We start from the raw sequence: 20784 nt of genomic DNA on the forward strand, positions 1-20784 counted from the left end.
CGTCTGAGGAAGCCATGCTTCCTGTGTCTGCCGTGATAGGCCGAGCCTCTCTTCGTTGCAAATCAGAAATTGAAATCATTTCGGCGCTGCTGATTCGACCAAGGCCGCCCCCCTCGTGCCAAAGTATACACTGGGCGGTCTTGCTTTCTATCTGGACTATGCATATAAACCTACTTATTAGGTTGACAAGGGTAAGTTCAAATTGCGTGCTTAGAATGGGATAGCTGAACGTGCTCTTCCGCTTTTCTCCGTGGTTCTAACTCTTTTCAGGGTGCTAGGGAAAGGTAGAGTAAGCAGGACTCCAAGCCGGGTGGGTATCATCGCCTGCCCCATCGTGAGAAATCTGTCAAGCTCGAGCCTCGATTAGTCGATAGTTCGCCGAATAGGGTCTAAGCTCTTGCCGCTTGCTCGAACGCTGATAAAGATCATCGCCGGCCCATTTCCTCAAGAGCCCAGGGCCGTTTTTTTGCTGGATAACAGCCCTTCGAGTGACCTCACCAGTCTCCAGGTCGACTTTCACGTGGCCGTCACACTCCACTCGACTACAGGAACTCGAGATGGTGCATTCACTGTACAGCCTCATAGAAAGGGGCATGGTTCAAGACATTCGAAGCCATGTGTTGCGGTAGTCTCACGCAGAGGATTAACAGCCATCTTCCTTCCGGTATGTCATGCGGGTGTTAAAGTTCGCCGGTTCCTAGCGGAGTCGCGATCCGTCCGTCAAAAAACTCAAGATGTCTTGGAGTCTTGTCTGGATCGTCTGGGTCCTTCACGGGGAAGGAATCCGCGGCCTCAGCGAGTCATCTCCCAAGGTTTCTCGACCGAGGACGATCATCTCTACGGTTTCAGTTTTGATCTTCAGGCCTGATGGGTGGAGCTGCTGCTCTGTACACCTCGACCTCAGCGTCATACATACAGGCATCATAGACACTATGTAATTGACAGGCAGCTAGAGGCGGACAATGCGCAACGGGGCTGGATCGAGAACTGAAGGAAGACTCACGAATAGGGTTGAGTGGATGGAGACAGAATTGAGAGGCGAGCGAGGGAGGAGAATCGCATTATTATGAGTGAGTGCTTTTTCTGCGGTTGGACCGTGGCTCTGCGTTCTCTTTGTCCATTCAGCCCTTCCTTGTCCGGCTCCACCGAGATCTATCGAGACTCGAGCTGCTCTCTACCGTTCTCAATCTCAAGTCAGGCCTCCATCTCCATGTCGGTGTAACAGCAGAACCTGACCTCCCAGACGATCCCCAACAGCGTTAGGCTCAGGAACAAGCAGCGTATTCGAGTACGGTACCTGACCACGCTCGTACGCAGCATGACGAGGGCTGTGGTCACGTCTGGTATCGCGACAATCTGCGCACGGCCAATGAGGCCCCGACTCCCCCACCATTTCTGCTGCAGAGGATTCCGAGTGGGCCAATCAAAGGCTAGAAACGCAGGTTCTCGATGCTGGGCCTGTAATTTTAATCTCTCGCTCTGACCAGTCTGAAATGGTTTGAACTGCGAATATAAAAGAATGCACCGAAAGTGGCTAATGGCAAACCGGGGTAGCACGACGAGGTACCACTTTCACCATCCACCATCCAGTGGACGCTGCTCTGCCTGTTCTGCTGCTCTGATACTCTCAGACTGCTCCTAGTCCTATACCTTTCCCCTGCCTGCCTCCAGACTCGTTTCTTGTGATCGCCTGAACCATTCCATTTTAGACCTCCCCTCCTGTCCCTCGCCGTCGCCTCTTCTCTCTTTTCTCATTCCCACTCCTACTCGGTATACAGATTGCAGATAGCTTTGCTCTAGATGTCTGATTGTTGTAATTGCGTCTGTTCCATGTCGACTATGCACCTGCATCTGCTTGATCCCTCTTGGCTCTAGACTACGGACGGCAGTGCAGTACTTTGCTCTTTCCCCTTCCAGCAGTTTTCTCTCTCTCTCTCTCTTCCTCTCCAGCTTCCTTTGCTTTTTCCTTCATCCTTCCTCCCCCTCACGCCTCTCGAGTCTTCTTTGGGGTGCAGCTTATAGCGCCTCTTCCCCGCCGCCAGCCAGCTTGACGCCTCGTCTCCGGCCTACTCCAAACGTCCATCTTCCAGCTCTCGCCTCGCAGCTCCCAGCTCCAACGCCATGGACACGGAGACTCCCCATGCCCAGGACAATGGCTTTACGCAGTCTCCGTGGATGGATATGGGCGGGTTCCATCCGTCCCAGCAACATTCGCCTCCATTGGATTATCACGGCTTTGGATATCCGGTCCATGTGCCCTTAGATGCTTCCTACGGCGTCACGATACCACCACCTTATGCGCCACCAGCGTTGCCAATGACTGTACCTTCCAATACCTGGCCCAGCATGCTTACCACTACCTCTCAGCCACCCTTCCAGCACGCCGAGCACCCAGTGGCTCCGGTTCCTATCGCCCCGTCTGTATCTCCAATTGCCCAAGTGCCAGCCCCTAGGAAGTCATCCGCGAGCAGCACAACTCCCCGGAGGACTCTAACCGACGATGACCGACGGAGGATGTGCATCTACGCCGAGGAGAATAAGACCGCCAAACAAAGTGATATCGGAGGTACGTTCCTCTTTTCTCAAAGTCGAGATATTGCTAATGACTGGTTAACAGCACTTTTTGGTGTCGAACGAAGGTAAAGGACTTTTTTTGTTTCCCAATCTAGGTGGGCGACTTCTAACTTCTGGTAGCACCGTCTCAAAAGTACTGCGGCAGAAGGACAAGTATCTCAACCCTGAGGATGGAAGTCGATCACCTATCAAAAGGGCCAAGGGCCGAGTGCCTGACATTGAGAAGGCCCTTTCCAATTGGGTTAGGAATTATCAGCGGGGAGGGCATGGCCTAACCGATGAAATGATCAGAGAAAAGGCTCTCTTTTTCGCCAGCACTTGTGGCTCAGACGGCAAGGAAAAGGTCTCGAGCACTAGCTGGTTGGAGAAATTCAAGCACAAGAATGGCTTGCTGGGAGCCAAGGTCCGAAAGGGCTCATTCGGAGCAAAGAGTGAACCAGAAAGCCCAACCAGTCTGAGCCCGACCGGTCTGAGTATCAACTCGGCTCTCGCATCCGCTGTGCACTCGCCCACTGTGCTTTCTCCAATCTCACCTAGGGGTACTGGCTTTATATCTCCTTCGCCGTTGTCTCCCGCCCAGAGCCACGAGAACATCAGAGGGAGTGTTTCCATTGGACCCACGGACCTTGGAATCGACTTTCAACAATCGCACTCTCGGAGTACTATCTCGCTCGATACGACCTCTTCTTTCTCCCCAACATCCACGCTGCTTACCGAGAGTCCGTTCACCCCGTCCAGCCAGTCCCGTATTTCTCCCATCGACGCAAATGCCAGCAGACCTAGAAGCCAGACATTCCCACTTGCTAGCGCCGACCCTCTCTCTATGTCCGCGGACGATTCAACCGAGCCGACATCTGCCATGAAGGGACTTTTACCTGCTGCCATGGAGGACGCCGTTGGAGAGGCCAACGATCAGAAAATCCCCCTCAACATCGATACATCCGCTGGCACGATTAAACGTAACCGAAGCAACCCAGACATTCGGGCTAGAACTATATACCCTCCGTCATATTCGAAGTCTACGACCGTCTCCCCGACCAGCTCTCCAGGATCCCCGACACAGGACGAAGCCCGCAAGGCTTTGGAGCTGGTGGTGAACTATTTTGAGCATCAGAGCTCTGGACTAGGCGCCCAAGAAGCCCTTACGATCGGCAAACTACTGGAGAGGTTACAACTCGCCCAACAGCCCCCTACGCTGCCAGGGGGGCTCACTCGTATCGACGAGCACGACGACGCTCCTGCACTTCATCAACCTCGTCTCACTAAGAAGCGAAGCGTCCATAATTTTGGTTAAACCCATGTACACTCCTGAATCAGTCACCAGAACGCGGCTTCCCTCCCCATGTGGTCCTGTTATACGGCCTATCACTCAATCTTGGGTGGCTTGTTATCTATTCCATCATTGTATATGCTCATTGGATTTGCTGCTTTTTGTTTACTATTGATTCCCTGTTTCATTACTTGCTGTACTGCACATTTTGCTGGGGTTTGGGCAAAACCGGACGAACCGGACGGACTATACAGATACTACGAGGGCGACCTCAACTTCCTTCAGTTTATACGATATTCATTGGGGGACAGAGGACACTACTGCTCCTGAGATATAGGATGCATGGCGGATATATCACTATTGGCAATGGCGCGATTTGCTTTTTCATCTCTTGTTCCTTTTTGTCGCGCATCTTTACCAGCTTACTGTCATTTCCCCAGGCGGAGACGATGAGAGAGCTCATGTTTGTGTCCTTTTCTTCTGCTGCTGCACTATCCTTGTCTGCATGATCACCTGCGGCTGTCTAAACCAACTCGCTCGCGCGAACTGCATCGATTCCCTGCTTGTTCTACTTTACTTTCACATTTCTTCCTCTCATCTCCCAGCGTACATTATCTACATAACATATTCTCTCTTCAAATCTTGGCCATCTATCTATCCAATCTACTTTATTTTTTCAATGCAAGTCTCCGGCGTAGGATGCCCCGCGCCACAACTACTAATGCTGACAATTGCCAAATGGACCCGGCTCCATCCATGCTTTCTTTTTTTCTTTTTTCCCCAGCACACCTTACGATGAGTACAGTACTCCGTACAGAAGTACCTTTTTCCCAGTTCTCACCGCATCTTTTGCGTCACCCATCGACACAAACTCCTCCTTCTCGCAGCCGAGGGAGCCTTATCCTTGACCCTCGATTCCTTCCAGTCGGTTTGCAAAGTGTAAGACAAAACCGCACAAGACAGGACCAGTTCACGCGGCCCCGGTCTAGACTGGACTAGCCGGCCTTCCCTGAGCAACTAGCCGGCCTAGCTCGACGTCATCTCTGCTCTTTACTCTTCGGGGCAATGCTCCATGTATATCTACCCGACCTTTCAGGCTGGTACCGATGTGTACTTATCCTTCCACCTTATTCGCCTGCGAGATGCTGGTATCTCGTTGTATTTCTGAGGAGTGTGGGTTTAAGTAGGTAAACGTACTTTGGCTCTTGCTTGCTTCTGTATCCATACGGGGTACTTCTTCCCTTACGATCGGTGCGGTAGAACAGCTTACGGGCGCATGAGATTACTAACATTTCCTATACTAAGTACGTAAAGAGCTCCCTCTCGGATCTGGAGAGCATAAGCTCTATTGGCGATTATTACTCCGAATTTCACCCCGTACTCTACTCACTGCTACTGAGTATGCTCAGAGATACCAGTACAGAGCAAACAGATAGCTGGAGCCGATAGCTCCAGCTGACCGGTTCGCCCAGCTCTGTACCACCCAGCACAGCTCCCACATATGAGTTCTCGATGAGCATGTAGAGAAGTCCGGGGTGTGCGTCGCATGCAGGATACACAGGACAGGGCAAGGGGTGCGCACTGCCTGCACTGCCTGCACTGCCTGCACTGTGCAGCATAGTGCATTGCGCCTCTCGATCAGATGAGACGAGCCGAGTGAACCGGTCGGCCGGAAGACTCGAGAGCTTCGATCCGAGAACCTCCTCCTAGGCAGTAGTCTCCGACAGCGACAAGGAGGGCGAGCTACCACGGGCCCACGGCCATGGCCATAATTCCATTTTCCTGTCCCAGGCTGCGTTGAAATTGCCTTGCACCTGCACTTACCTGCAGTACGTAGTGAGTAGTGCAAGTGCCTTGTAAGTGTCAGGTTGAAAACGCCATGGCATGCCACAGTCTGCGGTTTCTTTGTCTCTTTGTTCTTGGCGTGGCGTTGGCGTTGGCAAGGGCGGTTCGTTGCGCCTTCCATTTTGAGCTCGAAGACTCGGGGGAAGGGTTTCTGGAAGGCGGAAAGGTTCCCCGAGGTCGGGCGTTTGGTGGTAGTGGCATCTTGTCTACGGCGTTAAGGGGATTTGTGTTGGAAGGGAATATTCTAGTCGTGTTATAGGCGAGATGCGATCTTATCGAGATTGATAGTAATGGGCCATGGCCCACGAGTGGCACCATAGAACGCCGATGGGTCATGGCCTATCCGTCCTCTGTAAGGATAAGCTTACCTAGACGAGTCAGCATGAAGCTCGGTGCTTATCTCACCCTTAGGCAGGCAGTCATATACTCCATAATCAGAGAGGTCATTAGCATTACTCATTAATATGTACAAAGGATCGGCAAGAATGTACGTTGGTACGTTAGTACGAAGTACTCCGTACAGGGGACCTCAGGCAGCAGGTACAAGAACGGCCCTGTCCTCCATAAGCTCGGAAATACTACGATCTGACAGTTCGGGCAGGAGCTTCGCGAGCACAGTCTCGATGATCGAGTAGACGAGGTGCTTGTTGCAGTACTCATCTGCGAAAAGATCAAGGACATCGGACTCAATTGCCGAAGCGAGGAGCGACTCCTCCACGTCACTGTTACTATCATCGCCACTGCCACTACTATCCGAAGACAAGGCCGGTAACGAATGCGAAGGCGACGATGAAAGACGATCCATCCTAGCGCCAGACCCGGACGTCTGAGACTGGTGCGGAGATTGGGCCGGCGGTTGAACAGACGAGGATATTTCGCCAGGGCCAGGGCAAGCCTCTGCCAGAACACCAAATAGACGGCGCGCGATTGGGCGAGGTACCAGAGACAAAATGCCGAGTGCGCATTTTCGCCTTATTGAGGCGACTTCGGCGGGTGAGGGATGCCGCTGCTGATCCGGCGACACCGTTGTCGCAATATCGGATGGCGTTATTGCATTGTCGCCAGAGGCGGTAGTCGTCTGTGTCGCATTAATGGATGGCGGCGCTCCTGGCATTGGCAGAGTAGGTGGTGAGGTCGACGTCAGCACCTCGCCGCGATTGACGCTCAGTTCAGGCTTCGGGCGCGGATTTTGCGGGAAAAGCGCCTCCCGCGATGCCTGTAGGAGGTTGGGTAACAAAGCGGGGGTGAGGACGTACTCCTCGATATTTTCGTGGAGAAACCTAAATGAAGGACTAGGTCAGTACAGCTCTCATCTCCTTGGCTGAAGCTCGCTAGCAGAGGTGGAATTCGGGGAAAGGACAAGGGAATAAGCTGTCGCAACGGTCGAAAGAACCAAAAGCCTAGTGGGAAGGCGAGGCGAGCGATAGGTGTGGAGAAGCAGTCCATTTCAGGGGCCCTGGCAAGTACTTTCCCCGATTGCAGGGGTTGCCTTCTGGCCCCTCATCTCTGCCCGATTTGAGCAGTAGTGCGGTTGGCTTAACTGCCGGCAAGGTATTTCATCATTCGATGCGCACTCGTCAGGAGCGAACAGGATCTGCTCGATCAGAGCAAATCGAGAAGCTTGGACCAGCTACGGCCCCTCAGCACTGGAGACGTTGACGGCGAATGTCAATGCTCAAATCGAGAAGGCTTTTCTTCGGCGCGTGCATCGTCAATCAGAGTGAGCCACCAAGCAGCCACAAATTTGGCGGGATCTCATAGGCTAAGCCGTTAGGCCTGAACACGATAGGAGCGATGGAACCCTCCTCGGCTGCAGGTCGAATTTAAAAAATTCATGGGTCAGGAATTTCGCTGATTGGCTTGAGCAAAGACAATGCAAGCAAAAAAAGACCTGGCTTAGTGGTCCTTTTATGCAACCAAGGCTAACAAAATGGCCATCACTGCAAGCGGTATCGCCATAGGTATCCGTGATTCAGATGCCAAATAGCCTCGTCAACGTCGACTAAGGGTGGTTGCTCCCGCCAACTCCTGATCGGCGAGCCCGAGATTGTCCTTTCTCCGATCCCGTGAAGATGTTAAGGGGGCCGGAGCCTGCTTCTTCAGGCGGTGATGGGCAGCGAAGTCTGGTTCCAGCACGGCACGGAAAGGGCCGGGCCTGTCCAATCACTCCTGAGCAACCATAAGCACTGAAGAAAGGACAAAGCTCAAAGAGAAAACGTTGAACATTTGCCAGTCTATTCAGACGTAGCCAATCGGTGAGCAGCCTCATATTGCCCTGGAACATAAAGGCCCGGACAAGTGGCGACCATCAATTGCGGTACAAACAGACTTCAGGGCATGCACCAAATGAGAAATGATCCCGAAGACTGCCCGGGGTCCGTCGGGGACCTCCCTCCGCCGTCGTATTGACGATACGCGCATCGTTATATGACGGTATTTTGAGGTCAGGTCTGTAACGCCCGATACTACAGACGCCTCAGCGAATGAGCGCCCGTAGTTGCTGATTGCGAAGGATGCGCCTTGCATCCACCAGCAGATCAAGTGATCGATGCAGCATGCGAGCAATGTAAATCTGCTGCATTGACGTCCCGCTTGTCCTTCGGCCTTCTTCCAATGACCCGCCTGAATCGGCCGGACTCAGAAGCGCCTGCCAAGTTTGCAGCACCATTCGTAGATCATTGCTCGGAAATCAAACCACATACGGCTTGCTCGCTTGGCTCTTTCGCGCACAGCCCATCAATTCGAGAGTCAACTGCCCTTGGTTCTTCCGATTCTCTCCTTAAGACAGGTCCGGACCATGTGGACGGAGTACAAGCAAGGCCTGTGATACTTCGTGCGACCATGGAATGTGTAGGGAAGGGGAGTTCAGAATTCCAAATAATCAGAGCCACTCACCTGTCAAGCACGCTCCCTGTGTCTCCCACTTTCCCTGGACCCGCCAGGATAAAGTACTGGAAGAGGGCTAAAAGTCCTCCTAACCATGGCATCCGCCGAGGAACATCCAGCAACTGCGACAGCATGCCAAACAGTCGATAGTCAAGCACCGGGCGCTTCCCTGTGCCATGGTATTTCGCAGTTGACTCGTCCACGAAGCTAGCTGGAGAGCGCAAATTTGGAATCACTGGCGGTGTGAACGCATTGCGAAACAGCCCAGCTACGATGAATCGTAGAGTCACATATGCGGAAAATCCATATTGGAGAATTTGCCATATCCAGCTCGAGACTTGTGATTGAGTAGGAGCAGTTAAACGATCATTCTCGTCGTCTGTGCTTGAAAGCAGACCAAATTGCTGCAACTGGTTTGGGCGAAGGATTTCTGCCTCTGTCGCGCCATGCCCATGTCCGTCGTTATCCCTTGAGAGCATATCCAGCAGCTTTGTCGTACTGTCCCACAAGAACCAGCCTTCACATACCTTGCCACTTATCTGATTTCCCAGGATAAGGTCAGATAGGATGTCGCTCAGCAAAGTTCGCAAACACGCATTCTCGAGGTCCTCGGTGGGAAGAAGGACCGCCAGAACGCCATCCATCAACAATCGCCGGTATATCTCTTCGTTATTGCGCTGCTGCGTGACAGATTCAATATCCAGAGTGCCTGGAACCGGTGATAAACCAGGGTGCGGATTCAAGGCATGGTATATCTCGCGAGACGAGGACGATAGCCCAGACAAGTTCGACTGCTCTTTGGCCAGACGATACGCTGACCCTCAAAAGCCACGGTTATTAAGAGTGTCATGCCCCGGTGTCAACGTGGTCAGCTACTCACAGATTATATGCGCCTCTACTAGTGCAGGAATATCGTCCAGAACCAGCTGTGCAATATCCGTTCCCCGCAATCTTTGCTCAAGCGCTCGAGTGAGATGCGCGATCAGCTGGAGCACTTCGTTGATAAGAGCTTGATCTGACGTGATCTTTGAATACCAGGAAGAGATGAACTCTTTGATGATCATAGCGACAAGGGTGTAGAGTTGACGGTCCACATCATTCGAGCTCGTAAGCGGCGGTAGCAGCTCCTCTGGAGCATTCAGGGAAGTGGCACTACCATGGTTTCCCGGCTGAGGACAAAGCACGCGTCGAACCAGAGCAGCCATAGCTTTGTCATTTGATCCGTTAAGCTGCTCATCCCGACTGTTGTTCTTCAGCGGCTGCCGGTTGGGAAACTGCGAGGCGGCGGTGGATGTCGGGGAGGTTGGCACGGCTGTCGACCTGGAGCTGGATGTGGTTGGGCCTGCCTTGAGTTGTGAGAAGGGTTGAAGGCCCGAAGAAACAGGATCGGTGGTCATTTCATCGTAGTTAGAACGCGACGTAAGATAAAGCAAGGGAAGCGCAAATATATCGGAGATTCAGATGCAGCATCTGCAGTAGCTCCGAGACGCGACCATGAAACGTCACTGCTGCCCGTGTCCGAATGCGGAAACTAGGGCTAGGGCTGCTCCGATAAGGATGGAGATAAGGATAAGGATCCCCGCCTCCTGGACCCCAGACTACGGAGTACAAGCGTCTTGTAGAGACACCAATCTTCACGAAAGGTAGTCCAGATTTTGCTTTAACAACGTAAATATGACCACTGCATCAGACATACCAATCCCTCTCTGGCTGGATTGTGATCCTGGTCTGCAGCCCAACCCCGTATCCCGACCTACCGTTGCCGTCCAGTAAAGCTGACATTGACTCAGGCCACGATGTAAGTCCTAACTGAAGCTACACTGCACTTGAGCCACGAGGATCTAATGTAGTTCTCATCGGGCAAATCTAGGACGCATTCGCGATCCTCCTTGCCGCTCATCACCCCTCCCTTAACCTCCTCGGTATCACGACCATCCATGGCAATGCGTCGTTGGAGAACACTACCGTCAATGCCACCAGGCTTCTAGAGGCCATCGGCAAGCCCGAGATTCCCGTCTACCCAGGAAGCAAGAAGCCATTGTGTAGGCCTGCTGTGCACGCCCCTAACATTCACGGTCCGTTTACCTACTGAGCTCTTTGTATAGCGAGCTAATCTCACAATGACGGATGCAGGCGATTCAGGTATTGATGGAACCGAGCTCCTTCCTAAGGCCTCAAGGGCACCGAATACAGACAAGAACCCCATTCTGGCTATGCGCGATGCCCTCATGGCCCAACCTGAGGGCACACCCTGGGTCATCGCGACAGGTACTTTGACCAATATCGCCCTGTTATTCGCAACCTTCCCAGAAGTCGCATCGCATATCAAAGGTCTCAGCATCATGGGTGGTGGCGTTGGCGATGGCTTCGCGGATGCCCCTATTAGCAGATTAATTGGACATGAAAAACGTGTTGGAAATGTTACTCCGTTAGCGGAGTTCAACATCTACGTAAGTTGCTCATGAACCGTGGTCCAGTTGAACCAAGTCTAACTTTCATAGTGCGATCCTGAAGCCTCCCAATCAATCTTCAGCAACGAGGTCCTCGCACCGAAGACATTCCTGATGACTCTAGACCTGACGCACCAAGTCCTTGCCTCCCGTGATGTCCAAACCCGTGTCTTACACGGCAATGGAGACCGCTCAACTCCGCCCACCGTGCTCCGCCAAATGCTATACGAACTACTTCTTTTCTTTGCGTCGACGTACGAAACCGAATTTGGAATTACGGCCGGTCCTCCATTGCACGATCCCCTCGCCGTAGCAGCCATCATATCCACCCTCAACTCGGACTTTGCTAGCAAGCACCCCGAACAGGCTCTGAAGTTTGATGACCGCAACCGCGAGCGCTTCGCCGTCACTGTCGTTACTGATGGGCTTCATGGAACTGATGTTGCCCTGGTAGGTCAGTTGGGCCGCTCGGTTGTTTCCAGTAACCCGACAGGGGTCTGTATACCCCGTGGGGTTGACCTGGAGGCTTTCTGGGCTATTATCGTGGATTGCATCAGACGCGCAGATGAACTGAATGCGTCGCGGGCCGCAGCGTAAGTCTGCGTGCAGTTTTGCCTAGTCACATAGATCTGCAGGACCTAAGTCATTAGAGTGTACATACTTTAGACATTCCAAGAGCCAATATAGATGGAGCAGTGTATTACTCGTTTATTGACTCAAGTGCATGCAGACACTGTGAAGATTGAGACCACATGAAAAGGGCACCCCCTTTTGGTCTCATGTTCCCAACCTCTGATTCAAGCGACCTTCTACAGAGCATTTCATAATCTTCTCGGAAAAGAGCTGTGGACACTCTGGGAACTTGCCGCGGCTTATAAGATCGCGGACATCTCGGATATAACATTACCGGCAAGATATGGTTGCTGAAGATGGAAGAGAATGTTCTCAAAGAGACTTCTGCTTTATCCTGGGAGTGCCGACTGAGGGAATAACAGAAACGTCGTTCAGCTTTGCTTCCTTCTTCAGCTGACCCATTCTGTCGGTTGGCAACAGCCACCCAGCCACAGGAACATAGCTTTCAGGACGCCGAGTTGCGACTTCCAGGTGGCCTCAAGGTCCTACCGAAACAGTACCTGAGGACAGCAGTAGTTGCAGAAGATCTGGGCATTTCATACTAGTACATAGACGGATATACCCGGATGACGCCATTTCAAGCCGGGGCAATGCACCACTCCCAAAGTTCTTGTGCAGCTGACTGGATCCGTATAGTGGAACAAAGAATCAGAGGAGATCATCGACCCCAGACTAGCGGTGGAACAATTCAGGATATATGCCCCGCTGGCAGAAGAAATTGGTTGGTGGTTTTACTAAAGGCACGAAGATGCAGATGACGATAACGCTCTGTAGTCAGCGAAGACATGATATAGCAGACGGCCGCCTGCTTTGAGCGTAAGTAGGCACTAGGGTAAGTCTAGAAGCCTAGACTTGATCAAGCGACGCCGTTGGTTGTATAACAGCAGACTGGAGTAGGTAGTGGGAGGATCAAATGGCCATGCCCGAATTTGGGAACACCGTAATACTTCGCCTGTCTTCTCTACTCTTCACTCTTCCTCGCTCACCCTCACTTAGGCTTCCACCTCATTCATCTCCTTTTCTCTCATCTATTGTTTATCCTCGACATCGCTCATTCCATCCCGCTGAATCTTGATCCACTGCATGTGTTCTCTTATCGGGCGCACCGCACCGCACCGCACCGTCTCCGCGCCTCTTCGCGGCGAATCCACCGACAGCCCCGGACTTAGGATATGCCCCCAGTCAACTCTCCCACGTCCTCTCAGCAAGACCCCCGCGACCACGTCCATAATGATAACGTGAACTTCCTGCGGTCTCGTGTGCGATCTCCGCCCGGTCCTTCCTCGTCCTTGATCGGTCGCCAGCTGCGCCGTCGACAACAAATTCTGTCCGGACTTAATACCGAACCGATGGACCTTGATAACGCCAGTATACGTCGCATGGCCGTTGAATTCAATCGTCACATCCCGATCCTGCGTCGGCAACGCTCCGGGCCGAACGAAGAAAGTTACGGGACGATGAATAACAGCAACTTACCAAACTATGAAGGCCGAGTCTCGAATCCGCGTACACTCTATGGCTGGGCTCCGGCATCCGACGACGAGGACGATATCACTCAGGCTTATCCGCCAATACAGAGCAACGCACTTTCCTCATGGCTGGGCCGACTTTCTGAACGCAGCACATCGCGACGTTCCGCGCGCCGCCACCCCCAGACAAATCCCGGGGATGCGGTTGAGAATATCCACCGATTAAATGAGACCGGGGCGGCCGCAGAAACACAACCACAGTCAATACCCCGACAACCCAGATTCTCCCGGGCTCGACCGCTCCATGATTACCTTCTCGAACGAGTAGAGGAACCTCGCGACCGATCTAGCGCAGCTGCCTCTTCTCGGGCTTGGCGGTTTCTTCCCAGCGGCCGCAGCGAGCCACATCGCATCCTTACACATAATGACCTCCGCGCGCGGGTCAGCGCCCATCGACAGTTGCACTTAGAGAACCCTCCTAGCCCTCGACTGAAGGAAACCATTCGTTATCTAGACCGATTACGCTATTCGAGCTCGTTCGAGGAGAGTCTGAGGTCTGCGGCCGCGGGTGGATTCGTTCAGTTAGACCTCCTTTCTTGGGATGAGGACGACTTTATCCTGGACACCTCCTCATTATGTCCTCCACCGGAGTGCTCATGGCTTCGCCTGGGCATGACCTTCTCAGGATCCCAAAGAGCCGCAAGCAGCGCCAGCGTCATACTTCCCCAGCAAGCGTCCAGTTCGTCTAACGATCCCATGATAGTCACCGGTAGCGACCAGAACCGCATCAGCATACAAACAACGAACGGAAGACGATATCTTGCTAGTCAAGTCTATAACATAGGGACCGGGAAGGATGAGAACTGGCCGGTCAAAGTAACCATCCACGACATAAACACCCACGATATGACCCTGACAGGGACCATGGAGGCGTACAATATCCCCGACAAGACGTCACCATCGCATGATTCCCATATTGTGACGTTCTTGGAGGGAGAGATCATCGATTTCAACACACATACCTTGGAGACGAAGAACTTCAAAGCGGATGCCGAGATTGACAGCACATACTGGCGGGAACTGCAGCCGTTCAAGGACCTAACGGATGAGGAGATGACTAGGAACCTGGTGTCCCGAAAATGGATAACAGAGCAGCTGTGCAAGGGCTGGATACTCATGCGTTGGAAGGGTACGTTCCATTCTCCACCCCCTCTGACCTGCATTCAACTATGGGGCGATTCCTGTCTTTGTATGAACACTACAGATTATGGCCGTAAACCTTGACTATATGCATGTCAGAGGGTGTACGAGCTTATCCATTCTTCATCTGTGGTGGACTGACAAAAATCACAGAACGATGCTTCATAACTCCCACAGACGCAAGACAAGGTCTCACGATATCAGGCTTTTATTACATCTCTCTGCACCGCGAAACGGGCAACATTGAAGGCCTCTATTATGACCCAGGCAGCTCACCCTATCAGCAATTATCTCTGAAACCGGAGACCAAATTGATGACTCAACCCTCATACAGCTTTCGCTAATTTGGTTCTTTTTGCCGCAAATGCTTGCTTCAGCGTCTGCTCTCGCTTCAAAGGCGTTCGGTTTGAGATGATGCTATAATCTGCATACCTGGTGTTGTCCATTTTCGATTACATCTGTACAGCTCTTCAGAATAGCTAACGGCTGATTAGTACTTAAACTACAAGTCTACATTATTACCTAGGAATAGACAATACAATGAACAAATCATACAACTTCCCTTGAGCCTACACATGCCTCACTCATTCAACAGACAGTCTACAGGTAGAAAAAGCTTGTCAATCCTTTCTTCAGATTTTCATAGATAGATAGATTTCATTCCACAACAGCCAAGATCGGTACCGCAGTACATCGAAAAGACATGATCTGACCGAACATCCCGCCAGCAGACAGATAGTTAAATCCCTCCGGCGCATCCATCCAATATCACATCACATCAATCCTCCACCCCTGACTGCCGCAATCGGAATGAGCCAATCTACTGCTCAGTCTGGAAGTAGTTGAGGAGGACAGAGCGCTCCTGGCTCTCCTCACCCCAGTCCTTAACGACAACGCAAGAGCAGTTGACGACCTTGCGCGCGTTACCCTCACGGTCAAGCTGGCCTGTTCGCATCGTTAGCCAAGGTTCAAAACAATCCACAGAGCGCCTCCGGCGGTTCAGCCACCGGCGGGGTACATACAAAGACCAACCCACTCGCCGAGCATCTTTCCATCGGGGACCTTGATGAGAGGGATCTTGTGCTCGGAGCAGAGAGCAACAACGAGCTTCTTGTAGGCCTCCTCCTCGCAGCCCTCGTTGAGGACACACATGTGAGCCTGGCGACGGTCGAGGGCCTTGGCGGCCTCACGGAGACCACGGGCAAGACCGTCGTGGATGAGGGAGATGCGGAGGACACCCTTGAGGGCGTCGAGGACCGACATCTGGCCACCGGCACCGGTCTCAGCGGGGACCTCGACCTCGTCAGCGGCGACGGGGGGGTTGGATTGAGTCTCTTCTCCGTCCGACTATAGGGGAAGAAAAATGTTAGTTCGTGTTGTTTCGTGCTGGGTACGCTGCGCCAATTGAGGCGAGCTTTGCCCAGTTGAACGCGAATATACGCACCATTTTGATGATGTGTTGATACGACGATTGAATGTCGGAATATCCTCGAAGAGTGGTGGTTGTAGTTGGAGTCTGGAGATTGTGGGCGGTGATGCCAATTTCTCTCGCCTAGACCTATCCGTGTGCCCTACAGCTTAGTCATACTCACGTGTCATAATGGATCTGTAGTCACGTGTTTTCTACTACCATACGCTCAGATCCTCAGATTTGATGATTTCTGAATGTATTCAGGCGCAGTCTCGGACTGCTCATCTATCTTACTACAGGTCGTGTATCACGTCACACAGAGGTATCATAGTCATACATGCAAGGAAAATCGTCCACCTGTACAAGTGATGCGGACTGACAGAAAATCAGACATATGTACTTGGCCGGTCGTGCCCATAGCCATTAGTCAGAGGTTGCTCGTGCGGAGGTCCAGAACTCTCCTGCGGCCCTTCAATGTGCCCATTTAGAAGAGGTTGCTGTTGCTGGGGAGGAGGGACGAAACCAGGCTCTCGGTCGATATGCATCTTCAGGAACTGAATGTCCAGTCCGTGAAGGTGAGGGATGTGCGGGACGAGGTCCATGAAGTCGGAAAGCTAGTAAAGTTAGTACATGTGGATATAGGATAAGAGGCAAACGAAGCGTACCTTAACCCAGAAAACATGATCCATATCAAAGTACTTGCTCCGGGTCTCGCTATCCTTCTGCATGATCTGTCCAAAGGACGCCGTCAGGAACTCGGTATCGTCCGCCTGCACAAGCATTCGCCGTGTAACCCGCCATAGGTTCATCCGCTGGGTCGGGGTTACATTGCGCTTCTCCCAACCAGAGTACTGGGACAGATGAAGATCATTTGTCGCTAGCAGCGGAGCAACGAGATAATTGGGAACCCATCTCTCACTGGCGACGTCTGCACTGCAGTCAGGATCAAGCTGTTTGGTTTCGGCTGTAACTACTGGCATAAACTTCTTCAACCAAGAATGAGCGCGTGATTGGGGGTCATTAGCTCCAACTAGGTTGGCCGCTATAGACAGACGGCTAGGAAGTGCATCGCGCCGTCGTTGCTCGTGCGCTTCTTGCTCCCTCCGCAATTTGGCAAGCCGCTGCCTTTCTTGTTCGAGCCGCTTCTGATGCTCGTCTTCCGCTTGCTTGATTCGTCGCTGCTCGGCGTCTTTTCGCTTGCTTTCTTCCTCCTTCTCCTGGGCTACACGGGCCGCCCTAGCTGCTCGTTCCTCCTCATCCTTCTGAGCACGAGCCCTTTCTGCTTCGGCGACCCGTTCTTCCTCCGCTAGCCTTTCTTGCTCTGCCTTGTCGGGCATTGTTTGCCCAGCAGTTTCGCTAGGGAAGCTTTGTAGCTCAATTTCACCATCAAGCTCAGTTGGGAGAACGAGTTCAGGTTTCGACGAGGGAACTTCTTTGTCCATTTCCGCCTTGGCGTCTTCCATTGGAACGTCAGCTAATTCGTGCGACATGTGCTTATCCCGCTCTTCTTTGACCAGATTTCGATCCTTGGAGGGAGCAGCACGTGAATCCTGAGAGCGATCCCTTTTCGAGCTATGAGAACTAATGCCGAGTTTTTGTCGTGTAGGTGACTTGACATCATCAGCTGCAGAGGTATGATGCCTCTTTAAGCCTCCATTGGTGACATTCGGCGCGCCTTCCTCGGATAGAACTCTTCTCTTTTTCTTCAAAACATCACGATTATGACGCTCGCCTTCGGGTCCTCGAGAGCGAGGTCGCTCTGGACTGGCACTACTACGTCCGCGTTTCAATTGCGGGTTTCTAGAGGCCGGTTCAGAGGAACGGTCCGGGCGTGGTTTGACGCCGTCTTCGCGGCTGGATACAGAGTCTGACGAAGGCAAGTTGGGAACCTTGCGCTCCCGATCCTGTGGTGGTCGGCCCGCAATCAGGCGCCTCCTTTTAACGACATCCTCACTCCTGGATGGCTCGGTAGGGTCGTGCTGCGAGTGTTTTGGACGAGGTATGGCGGTGCTAGATTTCTCTCTCGATTGAGCCACTCCTTTCTTCTCCTTTGACATAGCTGAGTCTTTGTCACGCGGGCCTGGACTGCCATTCTTCCTCGACCTGGCGGGAGACTGGGACTCTCTGCGAACGGTGCGTTTGCTATCCGTCTCCTTCTCTCGCGCTCGACGTGGAGATAGGTGATCAGGTTTGCGCTGCTTTTTGTTCTTCATATATTTGTCGTATGCCTCTTTAAGAGTGTCGTATTCCTCTTCCCAGTTGTCTGCCCTGCGTTTCCTAGATAGTTCAAAATATGTCAGGCCATCGTAAAGACGACGAGTAGGATTGAACCGCTTCTGGTCGAGGAAAAGTTTGATTACGGCGAGATTACCACGGCCAATGGCAGCAAGCATCGGAGTGTTGTGTCCGGTCTTCAGTGAAGATAATGGCGCGGGATCAGGATCCGCATCGCCCATACCAAGAAGAAGGGACAACACCTCGTCATGACCACCTTTGGCGGCAGCAATCATCGACTCCGAGTCAGCTTTTTGTCCCACGTTGAGAATATTCGCAACGCCCATGATATCGCCTTTCGCAGCAAACGCTTGTAGGTTCTCCGGGGTAGCCTTAGTCCATAGCAAGTCATTCCTGGTGGCTTCACTCCGCACACTCTTTCGCTTCGTCGCCATAGTGCCGGAATATGGAGGGCTGCGTCCGCTAGCCGGGGGTGACTCGCGCGGGCTGGTGCCTGAGATTCGCCGCGAGGATGATTCCCGAAATGGAGGCGCAGTTGTCTCTTCTGACCTGCGGTTGGTTGGTCGCCGGTTGGACTTTGCTTCTTCCAACAAGCGCCGAATATCATCGCAGTCGTCGGGAACAAGATCGCTCGGTTCATTACCTTGTGAATTAACAGCTCGCGGGTTCGCGCCAGCTTTTAGGAGAATCTTCACTACGTCTTCGTGACCGTTTTCCGCCGCATCAATTAACGGAGTGTCTTTGTCAATGTTGCAGGTTTCAACTTCACACCCTGCTTCAATCAAGTATTCAACAATAGGTGCGCATCCTTCCAGGGCCGCTATCTGTAAAGGTGTGTTTCCTGCGTTGTCGGGCACGTTCAGATCCTCCGGGCGTTCCTCATGTCGTTGTTTGACTTGGTCCAATTCCTGGGCCGCACAAGCACGCGCCAACCGGGTCCTGCCATTTTGATCGCGAATCTTCTTATAGTTGGTGGGCCTGGCCGGGGACGCTGAAGCACCGTCACCCGATACAAGTTTTCGCGCATATGCATTGGGCATTGGAGAACCATTTGCAGATGAAATCGATTGTCGATCCTCCGAGCTTTGCCTTTGGAACCCAGTAACGAGGGCAGCGGGTGCCTTCTTCTTCTTCCCGTTGGTGAATTGTGGGCCCGAAGCTGTTCGCTTGTGAGCTTGACGAACTGGCGAGACCGAACGTTCGGTAGAAGAAGGTCGAGGGAAGTTGACTCCATTGCTCAAGATATGGTCCTCGCGGCTTCGGACAGGCGAGTCCTTATGACGTACTGGGCGTGGAACATCTGATTCGTCATTGACACTCTCACTAAAGCTCCGCTTCCTTGACGTTTTTGTGGTCTCAGACCGGCTTGAGATAGATCGAGAATCGTCGAATTTTTCCAACTTCACAATAGGCGGTGATCCATCTCTCCATTGAGGACTTAACTGACGCGGCTCACGGTCGCTTCTATCATGGCTGTCATCATCCACAGGTTTGCTTCTCCTCACCTGGACATCACTTGGGGGTAGTTCACTGACGCCAACACGGCCAACCGATCCATCATCACGTCGTTTCGGTTCATGCCTGATAAACTTTCGTCTTTTCTCCGGGGACAAAGACTCGCGACCGGACTGAATGATGGTTTCTGCCTCCGAATCAGCCTTGGGGCTTGAGGGCCCTTCCCCCTCTCCAGCAACAGAATCTACCTCCTTCGCAGAAACATCCTCACTCCGATGGGCAGGTGGAAGCGTCGGTTTCCTAGGAGAAGGCGGCCCTAGGGCGGGTTGACTATTCGCCTTGACAGCAAACGCGTTCTGTTTTCCGGGATCCAGGACAGCCGGCAAGGGAACAGTGTCAACATCACTCATAGCGGTAACACTCGGCTTCTTGGGGTTCTGCTCGACATTTTCGGAGGCCGTAACGGACAGGGTGACTTGGGGACCAAGGACACCAGCAGTTGGGCGCGGAAGCCGATGGTCGACCACGCCAGGTAGAGACGGTGAGGAGTGGACAAGTAGCGGTGGATGAATGGTGACTGTTTTGAAGAGCTCAAAAGAGGTCGAAAAGGGCGAGACCTCGAGCGGTTCAAGTCTCGTCGAGTACACGCAACGGTCGGGTTTGTTTGTGAGGTGGATGGCGAGTGGCGGACGGATGGAGGGAAGAATCGAAGGAAGAATGGTCGTGAGGATAGGACAAGATGAGAATCGTGATTGAAGAAGGGCGAGAGCGAGAGAAGGTGGGCGATGTTAGGAAGTTGGGAGAAGAGAGAAAGGAAGGAATGGAGTGCAGAGGAAGAGAACTGGAATTGGACTCTTAGCAGCAACTCTGGCTGGGTCTGGTCTGAAACTACTATGGGTGTGGTGGCAGCCTGAGTCTTCAGGCCACGCTGGAGCAGACCATGGTCGTAATTATTATTCGATTTCGTTATTCTGTTTTTTCACAGCGTTCGCTCTCAAAATAGGCTTGCGCAATATTCATGGAAATCAAGGCAGTCTCTTCAGCATAGGCGGTTTGGCCCTTTGGGGTGTGTAGAGCCTCGAGGCTGAAGCAGGCTTGCCCACTTTTGGCTGTCGCATCACGATGATACCGTCTCTTCAACCAAAATCAGACCAGTCCCTTAGCTCGCAGCTCTCGAGGCAATAATCTTCGGTCTCGTGTCAATCACTCGAAAACGGGAGACTATCTTGCAACTTGGCCTACGGACCACGATCACATATTGCCTGCACTGCAGTTCCCAGACCGGCCAAACTTCTGAGTACGGCGCTGCGGTCAAAATTGCAGCGATGATTATTCTGCGAATGCGCGAAGGCCCAA

The 20784-nt window shown here is 52.6% G+C and overlaps 5 protein-coding genes across 5 annotated transcripts; 2 read left to right on the forward strand and 3 right to left on the reverse strand.

The window, feature by feature from the left end:
- Positions 1-4996: 4996 nt before the first annotated feature.
- Positions 4997-6128, reverse strand: BDW74DRAFT_142615 (uncharacterized protein). The gene is made up of 2 exons (XM_073722753.1): positions 5150-6128; positions 4997-5027 (listed from the first exon to the last, which is right to left on the reverse strand). The coding sequence occupies exon 1, from the start codon at positions 5808-5810 to the stop codon at positions 5250-5252; it is 561 nt and encodes a 186-aa protein (XP_073589969.1). The 5' UTR covers positions 5811-6128; the 3' UTR covers positions 4997-5027; positions 5150-5249.
- A 90-nt stretch (positions 6129-6218) lies between these two features.
- Positions 6219-9972, reverse strand: BDW74DRAFT_164804 (PXA domain-containing protein; the record flags this gene model as incomplete). The annotated part of the gene is made up of 3 exons (XM_073726317.1): positions 6219-6969; positions 8585-9284; positions 9456-9972. 3 exons carry the CDS (start codon positions 9970-9972, stop codon positions 6219-6221), a joined length of 1968 nt encoding a protein of 655 aa, XP_073589970.1.
- A 230-nt stretch (positions 9973-10202) lies between these two features.
- BDW74DRAFT_6699 (uridine-cytidine N-ribohydrolase) lies at positions 10203-11708 on the forward strand. The gene is made up of 5 exons (XM_073733406.1): positions 10203-10301; positions 10366-10373; positions 10446-10650; positions 10709-11025; positions 11077-11708. Exons 1-5 carry the CDS (start codon positions 10250-10252, stop codon positions 11620-11622), a joined length of 1128 nt encoding a protein of 375 aa, XP_073589971.1. The 5' UTR covers positions 10203-10249; the 3' UTR covers positions 11623-11708.
- A 923-nt stretch (positions 11709-12631) lies between these two features.
- BDW74DRAFT_6728 (GID4/VID24 family protein) lies at positions 12632-14999 on the forward strand. Its single transcript, XM_073733417.1, has 2 exons — positions 12632-14316; positions 14481-14999. Exons 1-2 carry the CDS (start codon positions 12831-12833, stop codon positions 14669-14671), a joined length of 1677 nt encoding a protein of 558 aa, XP_073589972.1. The 5' UTR covers positions 12632-12830; the 3' UTR covers positions 14672-14999.
- A 970-nt stretch (positions 15000-15969) lies between these two features.
- BDW74DRAFT_142624 (putative histone deacetylase complex subunit (Hos4)) lies at positions 15970-20266 on the reverse strand. Its single transcript, XM_073722754.1, has 2 exons — positions 16404-20266; positions 15970-16352 (listed from the first exon to the last, which is right to left on the reverse strand). Exons 1-2 carry the CDS (start codon positions 19836-19838, stop codon positions 16125-16127), a joined length of 3663 nt encoding a protein of 1220 aa, XP_073589973.1. The 5' UTR covers positions 19839-20266; the 3' UTR covers positions 15970-16124.
- Positions 20267-20784: the final 518 nt, after the last annotated feature.

Source organism: Aspergillus multicolor (genome assembly GCF_047715735.1).
Source record: "Aspergillus multicolor strain CBS 133.54 unplaced genomic scaffold BDW74scaffold_1, whole genome shotgun sequence".
Classification (NCBI taxonomy): domain Eukaryota; kingdom Fungi; phylum Ascomycota; class Eurotiomycetes; order Eurotiales; family Aspergillaceae; genus Aspergillus; species Aspergillus multicolor.

Excerpts from the sequence above, each read along its gene's own strand:
- BDW74DRAFT_142624 (XM_073722754.1), bottom strand. The coding sequence starts at position 19,838 with ATGAGTGATGTTGACACTGTTCCCTTGCCGGCTGTCCTGGATCCCGGA. Across the intron at positions 16,353-16,403 it reads ATCATGTTTTCTGGGTTAAG|CTTTCCGACTTCATGGACCT; the intron begins GTACGCTTCGTT and ends TAACTTTACTAG.
- BDW74DRAFT_6728 (XM_073733417.1), top strand. The coding sequence starts at position 12,831 with ATGCCCCCAGTCAACTCTCCCACGTCCTCTCAGCAAGACCCCCGCGAC. Across the intron at positions 14,317-14,480 it reads GATACTCATGCGTTGGAAGG|AACGATGCTTCATAACTCCC; the intron begins GTACGTTCCATT and ends CAAAAATCACAG.
- BDW74DRAFT_6699 (XM_073733406.1), top strand. The coding sequence starts at position 10,250 with ATGACCACTGCATCAGACATACCAATCCCTCTCTGGCTGGATTGTGAT. Across the intron at positions 10,651-10,708 it reads GCACGCCCCTAACATTCACG|GCGATTCAGGTATTGATGGA; the intron begins GTCCGTTTACCT and ends TGACGGATGCAG. Across the intron at positions 11,026-11,076 it reads TAGCGGAGTTCAACATCTAC|TGCGATCCTGAAGCCTCCCA; the intron begins GTAAGTTGCTCA and ends TAACTTTCATAG.
- BDW74DRAFT_142615 (XM_073722753.1), bottom strand. The coding sequence starts at position 5,810 with ATGGAAGGCGCAACGAACCGCCCTTGCCAACGCCAACGCCACGCCAAG.